General features: G+C 43.8%; 1 protein-coding gene across 1 annotated transcript in view; it reads left to right on the top strand.

Annotated features, from left to right (window-relative positions):
* GPR158 (G protein-coupled receptor 158) overlaps positions 1–12,924 on the top strand; it is a 137,373-nt gene extending 124,449 nt beyond the window's left edge. The window contains exons 8-11 of the mRNA XM_044425022.1: positions 5,325–5,463; positions 7,138–7,243; positions 8,975–9,121; positions 10,436–12,924. Coding sequence (XP_044280957.1) covers positions 5,325–5,463; positions 7,138–7,243; positions 8,975–9,121; positions 10,436–11,899 — 1,856 coding nt within the window. The 3' untranslated portion in view covers positions 11,900–12,924. The remainder of the gene's footprint in view (positions 1–5,324; positions 5,464–7,137; positions 7,244–8,974; positions 9,122–10,435) is intronic.
* The last annotated feature ends 479 nt before the right edge of the window (positions 12,925–13,403 follow it).

The following is a 13,403-nucleotide window of genomic DNA, read 5'->3' as shown; positions in this document are numbered from 1 at the left end:
TGCAACTTCCAGAGAACTGTGACTATCAAAGAACAACTCCATTCTGGTTGACATTTTTGATTCAGCAAGTGCAAATTGGCTATATTTGCATCACAATGCAAACCAATTGAAAACCTCCTCCTTCTCCACTGTTTATACCCTATCCTGATCTCTTTTTAGGAAATACTTTAAAAGTGTTTAATAATCAGTGCAGTGTAGTTTAGTGGTGATATTGCTGGACTGGGGATAGGAAGATCCGGGTACTAATTCCACTCAGCTGTGGAACTCCATGTGTGACTTCAGCCTCACAATTTCAGCCTGACTGACCTCCCAGGGCTGCTGTTGTGAGGATGGAATGGAGAGGTGGGGAGCCTTTTAGGGTATCTTGGGTTTCATGGAAGCAGGAGAAAGGTGGGGCATAAATGTCATGTAGTAATAATGATGGTGTTGATCTACAATTTTGTCTCATTTCATTTCCCCATAGTAGTGCGTACACGATACACACACTTGGTCTCACAGAGAGTAGAACTATGGAACTGAAATCATGCAAGACACAGAGCAGGGTGATCAGCATGTGGGTCCTACCATCACCCCCTCCACCCCCCCCCTAAATTTTAGCAAGAATTTTTCGTATGGAAAAAGTGTATCTGGATTTTCAGTTGTAAACTAATTGTTGAACAGCATTCTATGAATCAAATGTATTTTTTCAGTGAAGCAAGAGCCTGTTAACAGGAAGCAGAGTGGGACCTTATCCAATCCCCCTTTGCAAGCTGTTGTTATAAAGATAGGTCTGCAAAATTATTGCTTAGTGACTGCAGTCATCTTATAACATATTGCCATCTGATTCAGGCCCTCTGGTGTTCCCTGTGAGTCCCCCCTTTCCCCAACTGCCAGTGGCTTGGTGGTTTCCCAGCTTCTGTACAGTTTTCTTTCCTATTCTAGATATTGAAATGCCCCTCTGAAGGGTGAGTAACTGGCAGTAGGCACATTCAGCTAAAATAAGTGAATGTGCTTTGTGTTTTTGGCCCCACCATGTTAACCTTTGCCTCGTCCCCTTTGCCTTTAGCCCATCCGTCATTGGATGGCTCCTGTGAAATTGAATCTGGCCCTTGGAGTGAAAGAGGTTCACCACCTCTTTTCTAGCAGATGAAGAAAAGACCTTGGTTGTTTGCTCAGTCTTCTTGTAAACAAGTCAGGCTGTATCTCCTGCCCACCTTCCATTATGCCACACAATGGTTCTGTGCACCTGCATCTCATGTTGGCATTGACAGGTGTTGTTCTGGGCCAGCATCCCAGGTTGGTCTGCAACGCAAGCACACATGCCACAGCGATATGCTGGCAAGCCATCCTTGTGCTGTACTTTTATTTACTGGACCAATAATTCCAAGGATCAGCCTGTAAGTATGTTGGGATCACAGCTTAAAGGCTTCTTTGGGGATTTCTGCCTGCAGCTTTCAGACTTAAAGACTGATTACTGCCAAGAGTCTCCATTCCTTCCAAAATGCTACATATTTGGGTCACCCAGCTCAATCACATAAGAACAGAGTGATATGGCCAATGCAGGAGAAAATACGTTTTTAACACAATTGAGATGAAAAACCACTATTGCCAAAAATCTTACGGTTTGAGGTCAGGGTTAAGGGTATATCTCATGTTGGCTCAAGATTCACAAATTGGAAGTGAAGGCTGATGCTTTAGCAGGCCTGGCATATCCCACAATCGGTGATGACACAGTAAAAAGGTAAAGGTTTCCCCTTGGTGTTGAAGTCCAGTCATGCCTGACTCTAGGGGGCGGTGCTCATCTCCGTTTCCTAGCCGAGGGAGCCAGTGTTTGTCCCCAGACAGTCTCCATGGCCATGTGGCCGGCATGACTAAACACTGAAGTGCACGGAACGCTGTTACCTTACAGTGTCACGAATTTTGCCTGCTTACAACTTACTCCTCAGGCATCCATGTTTTTTCTTAGTCTTGGTGAAGCTCAAATCCCACTGGGGAGGAGGGATTGCCTGGGACCGGCAAAGGTCCCCACATTGTACTGGCCCTGTATTGCCCACCTGGACTCACTCCTGTTTGTTGCTCTTCTCAGTAGCTGGTACGATGCGTTAAACAGTCAAAAGGAGCCCTGCTCTAGCACTAAGGGGAGATGTTTCGTGAGATAGACCAGGACAATGTAAGTCATCTCTGCTGACTAAAGAAAAGTGTGAGTGCACGGAGGGCAAAGTGTAAGCAAGCACAACTTGCTAGATTGCACAATATCATCTGTGATCATGGGCCACACCCATTAAGTTTCCGGTGCCCTGGCTTTGTGGAGCTTGACCCAGCGTGAGATAGGCTTAGCTCTGGTCTTAAACTGCCAGAGGGTTACTTTTTACAATCATTGATTTTCCCTGGCTTTTGTAAAAGGCCCTTGTGCTCTCTTTCCATTTTCAGAAAAGCGTCGTGAAGCCCTGTTCTTTCTGCTCCTCCCAGCTCTATGTTAGAATCCCACCCCTCCTAAATTCTCAGAGGGTCAAACTGCATGTTTCTTTGCAGTTGCATCTAGTTTGTACTTTCTTCCTTATTCAAGAGGCTTTGTATTGGTTACAATCTCAAGTCTTGGGCAGGGAGCGTTCATAGATTCATACAATAGTAGAGTTGGCAGGTGCCAATAAAATCCCCCTTCCCAATCTGTGTAGTTTCAATCTGTGTGGTAACATGTAGTCTCACCATGTGTGGTCATCTTCAGGCACGAAGGGAATGGGCCTTGCACATGGAAGCCCTTGGAAAACCTTGGAGTACTGCATTCTAGCTCTAGAGTAAAACAGAGCACCCAGACATAACTTTGCCAGGGCTTTGCTCTCAGAGGCTTTCGTGGGGTAGAACAACTTTAATAACTTTTCAATCAATGCTCAGAACCTCACCAAACCAATGAAAAGCACATCTTTTGGCCACTGGATTTGTTGGATTGTTTTACTATGGATTCCTTTTCTGTGCCAGTGCTGTTAACTTAATACAGTGATGGCGGCCTTGTTTGCTGTGGGTTGTTTTAGTGATTTTATCAATTTTACTGTTTTGTCGCATTGTGGGCTTTTTTTAATGTCATTGATCTTGTTAAACACCTGGAGCCTTTGGGCTATTGGGTGGTATATTAAAAAGGTATTTAATAAATAAACAGACCTGAATAATGTATATCAGTAGTTTTCACCAGAATTAGAAAGAAATATGGAAGGAAATATCGGCTGAGACATACCTTAGAATAAAAATACGAATGTCTCCATTTTCAGTATGTTTTAACTTACTTTTGGAATTTTTATTGGATTGTGGTTTGAAATCTTGTACAACAGGAGGCCTCATCAGGTAGACCATGGGCACCAAGTGTCAAGTTATAAGTTCATTTTTTAAAAAATCAGGCGTAGACTTTGGAGGTGTGTGTGTTATTCAATTCAGCTGAAGTTTTCCCCTAAGAACAGACTTGCTGACTTCTTAAATGAATGGGATAAACTGACTATTGCTTATAAATCCATAGTACAAGAAACAGGTTAGCCTGCAGTCTTAAGACTTTTTAGTAGTTACGTTGATTTCTGAGCAGAGAAGATTCAGATGACATTGTTAGACTGTAAGATGCAACTGCATTAGATGCTGAGGAGGGGCAGTTGTCACACCACACAGCACTCTGTTTGGTCTTTCAGAGCAGCCACCCGCTCTTGCTCCAGAGCCAAACCAGGGTGTGCATGTTTGGTCAGCATGTTCATGCCTTTGTGGTGTGGGATCGTCCACTATTGCATCCAAGCGCTGGCTCTTCCCTGAGTCTAGCCCCTTTCCTTTTGGTTGTCTGCCAGAGTGCCATGCTTCAGAAGGCGTTTAGAGGATAGGATTTGCTTTCTTCCACCATGCTTTTGCTTTTGGGAATTTTTTGCTCCTTCTGTTTGCTTTTGTTTTTTATTTCATCACGCTGATTGTTCTAAATGGCTTTGCTTCTAGAGAACCTTTATGGATGTTTTCTGCCACAGAAAAGTGGGCTATTCATGCTTTTTAAATAACTGAAACTCAGTATCGATATCAGCCTTCCATTTCACCCTTCACCTGGTCACTCTAGGTGACCAGAAATTCCATGTGGATGAGTGAACAGGTGGGCAGAAAAGGAGGGATTGGTCTGTGCACCATCCAACAACCTGGTGACCGTGTGGACTGTAGAACAGGTGAAGCACCTTCCTCCATGGCTAGTATGGAAACACATTGAATTGGTGGAAGAGGGGAGTTTGCGCTATCCCTCCTGTGCCAGTCTGCAAGTTTCAGAGCTTTCCTTAGGGAAGGGAATCCCTCCTGCAGCCAGCACAGAAGACTAAGTGTGCTGATAGGTAAGATCTGTCCCTCTTCTGCCAACCTTCTAGGGCAAAGGACATTTTTAAAAAGAGGTTGGGTGGCTTGTAGTTTCCTAAAGTGGTAGTAGCAACCAACCAGCCATTTATTCTTCTTTCCCTAGTAGTGAAGGTCATCACAAATCAGGAGAAAAGTGGATCCTAAAAACAATTCCACACTAAAGAATCAAATTAGATATTCTCCACCAGTAATTAATATAGTTATTCGTCATTCCATCTAATTTTAAAAGCAGCTGTTGTAGAGAATGAAACTGAGTACGTAACATTCGTATTTGTGCTGATCAGCCAAAAGCTTACAAATTTTCTCAAAAACTGACATCTTAGGACAGGAAAGGAAACTGGATGAAAATGACTGTCTTGGTGTCTTATTCATAATGGCAGCTCTCCAGTTCCTCTCCATGCCCACAGACGGAGAGCTGTTCTTCCCATGGAAGTGTAAGAAAAGGTCTTTTGACCAGGCAGTTGGCATAATGTCAAAGCACGACTTTGTAAAACCTTCCTTAATAGAGGAATTTTATCCTTGTGGTGGAAATGCTGCTGCAGAGTATTATGTCTGCATTACTTCCAAAGAACTGAAATCATCCCATCCTCATCCATGAAATCATCCTGCACTGTAGAAGATCTAGGAAATAAGTTTTCCTGTATTTTTAAAATTATTGATGGAACCACCCATGAAACCAAATATTTCCTGGCCTTATATATAAAGCAGAAATAAATGTTGTGCATTCATTGCATCATACATCTGACTCTCTACCCTACCCTGAAGCGGGGAGAGGACGGCAACACCACACGGGAACACTGGAGCCTATGTAAGTGGTGAAATGGCATATGTGATGGATGTACTTATCTGAAAGTATATGAGCACATGCTTGCTGACTTTCTCATGCAGGTGCACAGAAAAGGGGTCCCTCATGTCAGTGTTCCTATCTTGTTAATCCACAAATACTAACCACAAACTAACTTTCTTTGTTTCTGTTCCTCTTTCAGCTGAATTTTTATTCCTCTTGTGGGGCGTTTATCTCTGCTATGCAGTGCGGACAGTACCTTCGGCGTTTCACGAGCCACGTTATATGGCTGTTGCAGTTCACATTGAGCTCATTATCTCGGCTATATTCCACACAATTAGGCAAGTGACCTGGAGGGGCTCCTAGCAGAGATGTCGGAGAAAATTACAGTAGATTCAAACTAGTTCACGTTTCTATGAATCCAGTCTGCAGATCCTGTATCAAACCGGTGTTTTCAGATTTGCTCCGACCCAGCAAGACTCTCACCATGATTCTACTTGTAGTCTTTTTTTTAACTCTGGGGAGACAGTGGTACAAATGTGCCTTTGTGCAAGCGCACACTTCCATTAATTTGCATTCATGCAAATGTGCCGTGGCACTAATGTGCATGAGTGCAAATGCACAAGTGTGCTGTGCACTTTAATGCAAAGGTGCGTTTGCAGACTGGAAGCAATTATTGGTTAAAAATCTGATCCCATCAACACCTATTAGGGCTCAAAAGCTGCAGAAAGGCTGCTGGTGCGGATACCTGGTGTACGTGCTCATCCCTCTCAGCTGTAGCACTAGAGTTTACTGAGCAGCAGTGGCTGCCTAGGCAGTTGCCATTCAAAATGGCCAGCCCCACATGTAAGTTCCACTACACTGGAGCATTGTGGGTAAGTATCAGGGCGTACAGCTCGCACCCAGCTCCTGCAGGCCATTCCTTACTAGTAAAGAATAATGTTGTCCACCGATGGTAAGCATATTTTATTTTAGGGTGCCGGGGTGGTTTTTGCTTTGTTTTCGCAATGGAGCAAACAGATGCCAAACCCATGTGTATGTTGATGCGATTGAGCTACTGTGGTGGCTGGTTCAATGGAAATGCTGACCTGGTGTGTAGCTGCTGTGTAGAAGGCAAGCTCCATGCTGGGCCTAATTAGGAAAAGAATCAGACATAAAACGGCCAGTGTCGTGTTGTCCTTATACAAATCCATTGCAACCGCGCTGGGATACTGTGTATAGCCCTGGTCTTGGCATTTCAAGGAGGATGCTGTAGAATTAGAAAAGGTGAAGAAAGGGGCAACTGAAATAATTGAGGATCTGGAACATCTCCCTTATAAGGAAAGATTGCTGTGGCTAGGACTGAAAAAGCAGCCTAGCCTAGGGAAAAAAACAGATGCATCTTATGCAGAAAGTGGGTGCTTCCGCTCTCCCTCCTAGCACTAGAACTTGAAGTCATCCCAGGATGCTCACGGGTGGGGACTTCTGGACCGTTGGAAGGAAGTACATGTTTATACATTGCATTGCATGTGTTGCTGCAAGGTGTGGGATGGAGGGAGCATGCCTGTGCGCACCAGTTGCTGGGCAGCATGGCAGGAGGGTGCCATGACACTCATGGTCCTACATGTGGGCCACTGTGTGAACAGAAAGCTGGGTGAGATAGAGGCCTGGATGTATTGTCATGGCCTTTCTAATGTTCCTAAGCCCGATGACTTCAGAGGGAGCTCTCCCTCTCACACTGAAGCCAAGCCTGCAGATTTCTGATGCATGTGGGAACGGAGTGGCAAGGATGGCTTTGCCAGTGCATGTACTTGAGCTCCATGTGCACATCAGAGCTGCCATTGGCCTTCCCATTGAGGGGCAGGGCATGTGAGCTCCTATGCTGAGTCCTCAGCTGAGCAATGCAGAGTGAGACCACCATCTTTATATTTGGGAGGCTGCTGCTCCGGGGTGGTCACAGAGGTCCGGATATTCAGTGTATGCGGGGAGAGCGGAGGCAGGTACATTTGTCAACCCTGCCTGAATTCTCTTTGCAGGTTCAGTCTTGCTTCAAGACTTCAGTCTGATTGGATGCTGATGCTGTTCTTTGCGCACTCACACTTGACTGTGACAGTCACCGTTGGGTTACTTCTGATCCCGAAGGTATTGTTGCCCTACCTTTCCTCTTGGCAAGTCTCAGGACAAAGGTATTTTGTGCAGGAAGTCCATCCTTGCTACTCTTCCAGGAGTTTTTCCTCCTCTAAAATGGCTGCAGAGGGTTCCAAATTGGATGGTAACAATTATTTTGGGGGTGTGGTGTTTGTTTATTTCTACTTTGCTCCTTCTGCAATCTAAATCATTCCCTCAGATTTTATTTGAGCCCTGGGGCAAGAGGAATATAGGTACTTCCTCAGTGCCACCGATCTCATTTAATTTTATTCACTCAAGAGCTCCCATCACATATTTCCACTTAATATATAACCTGGTCTCAGGCAGATCAATTTAACTGCAATAGAATGCTTTGTGGGACTTTTTTGTCGAATTAGGAAACAGTCTGTTCAAATTAGAAAATAGGCTAATGTGTCATTGCCTGAAAAAATATTGTTAGCTGGAGAAAACATCTCAAGTTTTAAGAAATGTTTAGGATATTCTGTGTATATAGAACTGGAAGGTAATTTGCATTTTCCCTCAATTAATATTTTTGTACACCAAGCTAGTTTTCCTTTTTAACTAGCTTCAAAAAGCTTAAGTGTTAGTGGGGACAGACAGAACAAGTCTTGGTCCGTTAATATAGCTGCAGACCTGTGAAGATCTGCAATGGGTTAACATATTATTTAGAGAAGAAATTCATAAGGCACCCGATCCCTGGTCTCAGTTCACTGCGCTATATTGAAATAAGAAACCTTGGTTTGTTCTAAGGTGGAGCTGTCTCAGAATCCAGGAAGCATCTTCCTTAATATTCCTTCCAATCCTAAGCTATCCTGCAATGTGCTCGCAGGCCCTTCTTGTTAAGGCTTTGAGTTCTCAGCCACGGCCACTGAAATAACAAGAGGTTGTTAAGCCACAGTGGCCAATCATACACATGGCTGACAGGCAGTGGCCCCAGATAGATGGACATAAAGGTTCTGGCTGTGGGCCAAACGGCATCCTAAGCCAAACGGCTACTTACAAATAGCCTGAAATTTTCGATTCTATAGGCAACGGGCCTTGACATCAGCTAGATTTACTTCCAAGTAAACATTCAAAAGATGGAGTTGTTGATTAATTATTTATTAATGCCTGTAATGAGTTAACTTTGAATTTTGATTTAAAAAATTAAAATAGGTAAGCCTCCTAGCAGCCTGGAGAAAGTTTACTTCTTACTGAATGTTTGGATAGAATAATGTCTGTGCATTTCCCCTTGTTTCTATGTACAGAAAGGGGTAGATGCAGATTATACCCCCTCCCTCTCTGTTAAAAGGAAGATGAGTATTCAGAGGAAAAGACTGAAAAATCCCCACAGGACTGACTCACATGGGGCTCCCTAGCAGCTATAGTCTTGCATGACACCCACCAAATGTAAGCCAGCTTTTCCGTCCAAGGTTTGGATCTAGCATCTGCCTACTGTCAACCAAAGGGCTCCTCTCACAGGTGGTGCCTCCATCTGCCATTTCCCCCTTATTCCACAGGGTATTGCATTCAGTAGGGTTCCCTGCAAATGGGTAGTGCTGTCAGATGGCTGGAGGGGCTGCTATGGGGAAGACGAGGGTGTGCTTCCTCCAGCTTAACACCAAAATCAGGATCTACCCTCAGTTTTTAAAAGTAAAGTTTAGTAAACTGCAGGTGCCAGTTCTTCCATGTTCCTTGGGCTTACAAACCAAGACATTCATGTCAAACTCTAATGTACACTTCCAGTTTTCCCGCTCAAGCAATAATCCACGAGATGATATAGCTACTGAAGCCTATGAGGATGAGCTCGATATGGGGAGATCTGGATCCTACCTGAACAGCAGTATCAATTCAGCTTGGAGTGAACATAGTTTGGACCCAGAAGATATCAGGGTATGTACCACCTTTGCAAATTGGATGTTTTGTTCGTTTGCTTTTTTAAAACCTGGAACATTTTCCGTTTAAAAAAAGTGCTGGCCAGCTCAGCCCTAACCACTGTGTAGGAGACCAGTCCAACATAAGTGGCAACAGTTTGGTCTATTGCTGGACAGCAGTCACTGGAGAACACCTAGAACAGCTTTCCCCAGACAGGTGCCTTCCAGAGGTTTCGTATGACATCTCCATCACACCTGAACATTGACTGTGCTGGCTGGAGATGGACATGGCAAATCGAAATAGCAGAATGGAGCAGGCTGTCCAGGACTGGAGAAGCCAGATAGGCCAATAATTTTTGAGGAAGGACTTTAGTGAGAGGGAGAAGTTGGAGGAGCTCGAGGAAATGAAAGCGGGGAGCCAGGTCCCCCACCCCCACAGAACCCTGCATTACCCTTGCCATGCATATAGTAGGCATGTCATGAGCGGAGCCAGCTGGATCCAGGGGTCAGACCACATGGCCCAGGAGGCCCCTTTTGACTTTCTATGTTTCTGTGTTTAGGTTGGTATCACAGATGTTGCCCTCACTGCCAATGGCTGGGTTCAGACAACCTGATAAGTCATGGTGGAAGTGGGCAGATGCGTCATGTTGTCCGAAGATAGCCAACACATCATGCTAAACTTTATGAAATCATTTCTTATGTGCATGTAGCATCCCTTGTGTGTGCTGCTGAGAATGTGGTGTTGTTTCATTGGTGCCCCAGTTCAATAGGAAATGTATGTTCAAATGAGGGCACACAGTTTTTTGGGTTGTGTGCAATTCTGCTGATAGTCTGTTCAGGAATAAGGAATTGGAAGTGGAAGGCTGGATTCTGTTGGAAGAGATGCTGTATTCAATTCAGTCTGATTGGGTATGTGTGCAGCTGTAGCTCCAGTCAGGTTTCAGCCCAGGTCATGTGTGTTTCTTCTGTCAGCCTCTGTGATTTAAGTAAAGAAGTAAAGCACACAGTCAGCTGAAGAAACAGAACTTCCATAAGTCTATTAAGACCAGAGTCTAAAATAGCCTAACTGAACCATTGCTTGGACATTCAAGTCCTAATTTCACCCTCCAGAGGCTTTATTTAACTGGGGGGAAAGTAAAACAGGAGGAAGAATCAAGGAAATAATTGTTCATCCAGTGTTGTTTTTATTTGCTCAAGGCCACTCTTAGACTTCATAGCTTAGTGAGGCTGAATTTGCGTTTTCCACATCTGAACCCAAAGCTTTAGTCACTATACCACACTGCCTTTGACCAAATATTTACAGGCCTGAGTTGATTTGCCTTTTACTTTGCAGGATGAATTGAAGAAGCTGTATGCCCAGCTAGAGATCTATAAGAGGAAAAAAATGATCAGCAACAATCCGCACCTTCAGAAAAAAAGGTGCTCCAAAAAGGGCTTGGGTCGGTCAATCATGCGAAGGATTACGGAGATCCCCGAGACAGTCACCAGGCAGTGCTCTCGAGAGGAGAAGGACCTTCTGGAACATGGGGTCTCAAAGAACACCCCTGTGACAAAGAAAAACCCACCCGATTCTAGTGGTCATGCCAAAATGAAGGAAGACTCTTTGAGGAACAGAGTCTTCTCATTAAAAAAATCTCATAGCACTTATGACCATGTTCGAGACCCAACAGAAGAGTCCAAAAGCTTAACTACAGAAAGTGTGGAAGTCATAACAGCCACAGAGAATTCCTTGCTAGAGTCTCTCCCAGGGAAAAAACTGACCAAAAAAGCTGTGGAAAAAGATGAAGTCACTTCCACAGAAAATGTCCCCTTGGTGTGTAAATCAGTGAGCGCTCACAATTTAAGTGCCGATAAGAAACCGCTCCACCCAAGAACCTCAGTTTTACAGAAGTCACTCAGTGTTATTGCCAGTGCCAAGGAGAAAACACTGGGGTTGGCAGGGAAGATGCAAAGCGAAGAGAGTGGCAAATTGCACAAGTCTCAAGCAAAGGGCAAAGAGGTGAACAAAAAGCACTCGGCCGCTGAGAAAAATGACCAGAAAGATTCACACCGAAAGAACTCTTCCCACAATGAAGAGTCAAGGAAGCCCCATAAATCTGGGATAATGAAACAACAAAGGTCTAGTCAGTCATCTGGAAATCCCGATACGGGAGTAAATAAGTCACTGCCAAAGAACAGTGTCGATATAGGAGAAGTGTGTCCTTGGGAAATCTATGACCATAGCCCTGGGACTGGGAGTTCTGATTGTAAAGTTCAAAAGCATGTCTCTATTGCTTCTTCCGAACTGGAGACAACCCAGACAAAGGGCAAAACCCCTCACAAGACTACTGAAGAACATCAGCTCCTCAATCAAAAGAGCATAGATAGATGTGAAGTGTGCCCATGGGAGAGCCCAGGACAGGTGGAAGAAGACCAGAAAAAGCATCTGAGTCCCAAAGTTCCCCAGGAAGCTCCTGGGATAAAAGGAGAATCTATTAATAAACACTCTGAAGCCAATGTTTGTGCTGGAGAACCCAAGGAACTGCCTCAAAAGGCCACAGCACAGACCGCAGAGAAAGATGTTCTCAATAAACTGGGAGACCAGACCAAACATGCAGCTTCCACTCCAGCGGGGAATGTGCTTCCCTCTGATTCTCTGGGGTCATCAACTAGTAACTCACAGAAACCTTTAACTTCTCGTATGGAAATCTGTCCTTGGGAGTACGAGGTGCCGGCATTACCGAAAGCAGAAAGAAGTATAGCTTTATCAAATGCAACTAGTTTAAGCTCAAACAAAATGGCAACACATCCCAAATAAGAGGGGCTTAAAACTGTGAAAGGAGAAGCGTCAGCAGAAGATAAAAGGGCAGGGAAGAGGGAGAAAAGGGCCTGCAAATTCCAGGGAACATCACTTAACAAGGCGATGGTTACATGGAATATGTGGGAACTGGGCAAAGGAAACTGTCTGTCTGTCTGTCTGTTTCTTTGCTTTGATCATTGAGTGCCAACAGTGTTATCAGTGCAATCTGGGACAAAAGGAACTAGGGCCCCTCCCCTGCCCCTAAAAAGTTTACATTCCAAATAAATGAAAACATGCCTTTAGACATCACTTTATTTCTATTTAATTATCATACAGCGTGTAGGGTTGTGGTAAGTACATTGAATCAAGTATAATTATCCCGAATACCCCCACATTGCCTCAACACTGGCATGCATTTATTAAATATCATAAAATCTAATGGATTGCTCTCAAAGGCCTTGAATTGGATGAACAATGCTGGCAAGAATTGAAGCAAATTGATGCCTCGGAATGTGCTGAGACAAATTCTGCAACTTACGGAAACAAAAGCAATGATTTTTCAATTTCCTTCTTCCCCATCCTTGATAGCACTGCTAACTTAATGCACCCCTGATTATATTTTTATATGATCGTTCTCATTTTTCGTATAAATGTATGTACTATGTTGTGTCTCATATTAAAGCATTCCAGTTTGTATAATGTTTGCAGATAACTTTGATATGATTATGTGGCACAACACATTTATGCAATTTGCAGATAATCTAAGGTTGCAATCTTTTACAAAAATTATAATAATACCTGCTTTTGATCTTCATTTATTTCTAGAACTACTGCAATCTCTCACTGGCTCATGAAGCCACAAGAAAACACTTGGATTTTTTGGTGATGGTTTATATTGTGGGGGGTTTTTGGTTGTTTTACTGTTATTTCCAATTATGATTTAATGCTGTATGATTCAGGGTTTTTATACGAGGTACGTTTCTTATCTTGCACTTGTCCATTTATGATCTTTGCTGTCAAAAGCGGTCGCCTTTGGGAGCTGCACACCTTGGTAAATAATCAGGATGGTAAATTTATTATTTCTGTAGTGCTTAGAAACTAGGGCCAGTCAAAAAAGAAATCGGAGGACAATATGTCTGTCATTTCTTAGAAAACTGGCAAATGTTATATTTCATTCCTTGTCATGATCTTGCTCGGGGGTCTTACATTGAGCCTGTTTGAAGAAAGAGAGAATGTGGACAGGTAGAAAATGTATTCTAATGCGGGTACATAGTGTTGCTGGAATGCTGCCCAAATTCAGTTTCGGGAAGCAGGATCAGTCCAAAAGGGCCTTGTTTGTCATACTGTTAAATTTCAAAGATTGGAAAGGGAGGAGACCTCCCTGCTGTTACTGGCTCCACTAAAGAGATTGATAAGAATGTGCGAATGGGGATTTCTCATTCTCTGTTCATCACTTGTCGATCACTTAAACAGCCAGATCCTATGCATGTTTACTGAGAAAGAAGCCCCGCTGGGTTCAGTG

Source organism: Varanus komodoensis, unplaced genomic scaffold (assembly GCF_004798865.1).
Source record: "Varanus komodoensis strain SLA01 unplaced genomic scaffold, ASM479886v1 scaffold15, whole genome shotgun sequence".
NCBI classification, from domain to species: Eukaryota; Metazoa; Chordata; class Lepidosauria; order Squamata; family Varanidae; genus Varanus; species Varanus komodoensis.
Note: the sequence above shows the minus strand (reverse complement) of the source record. Positions and strands in the feature narration are given on the sequence as shown.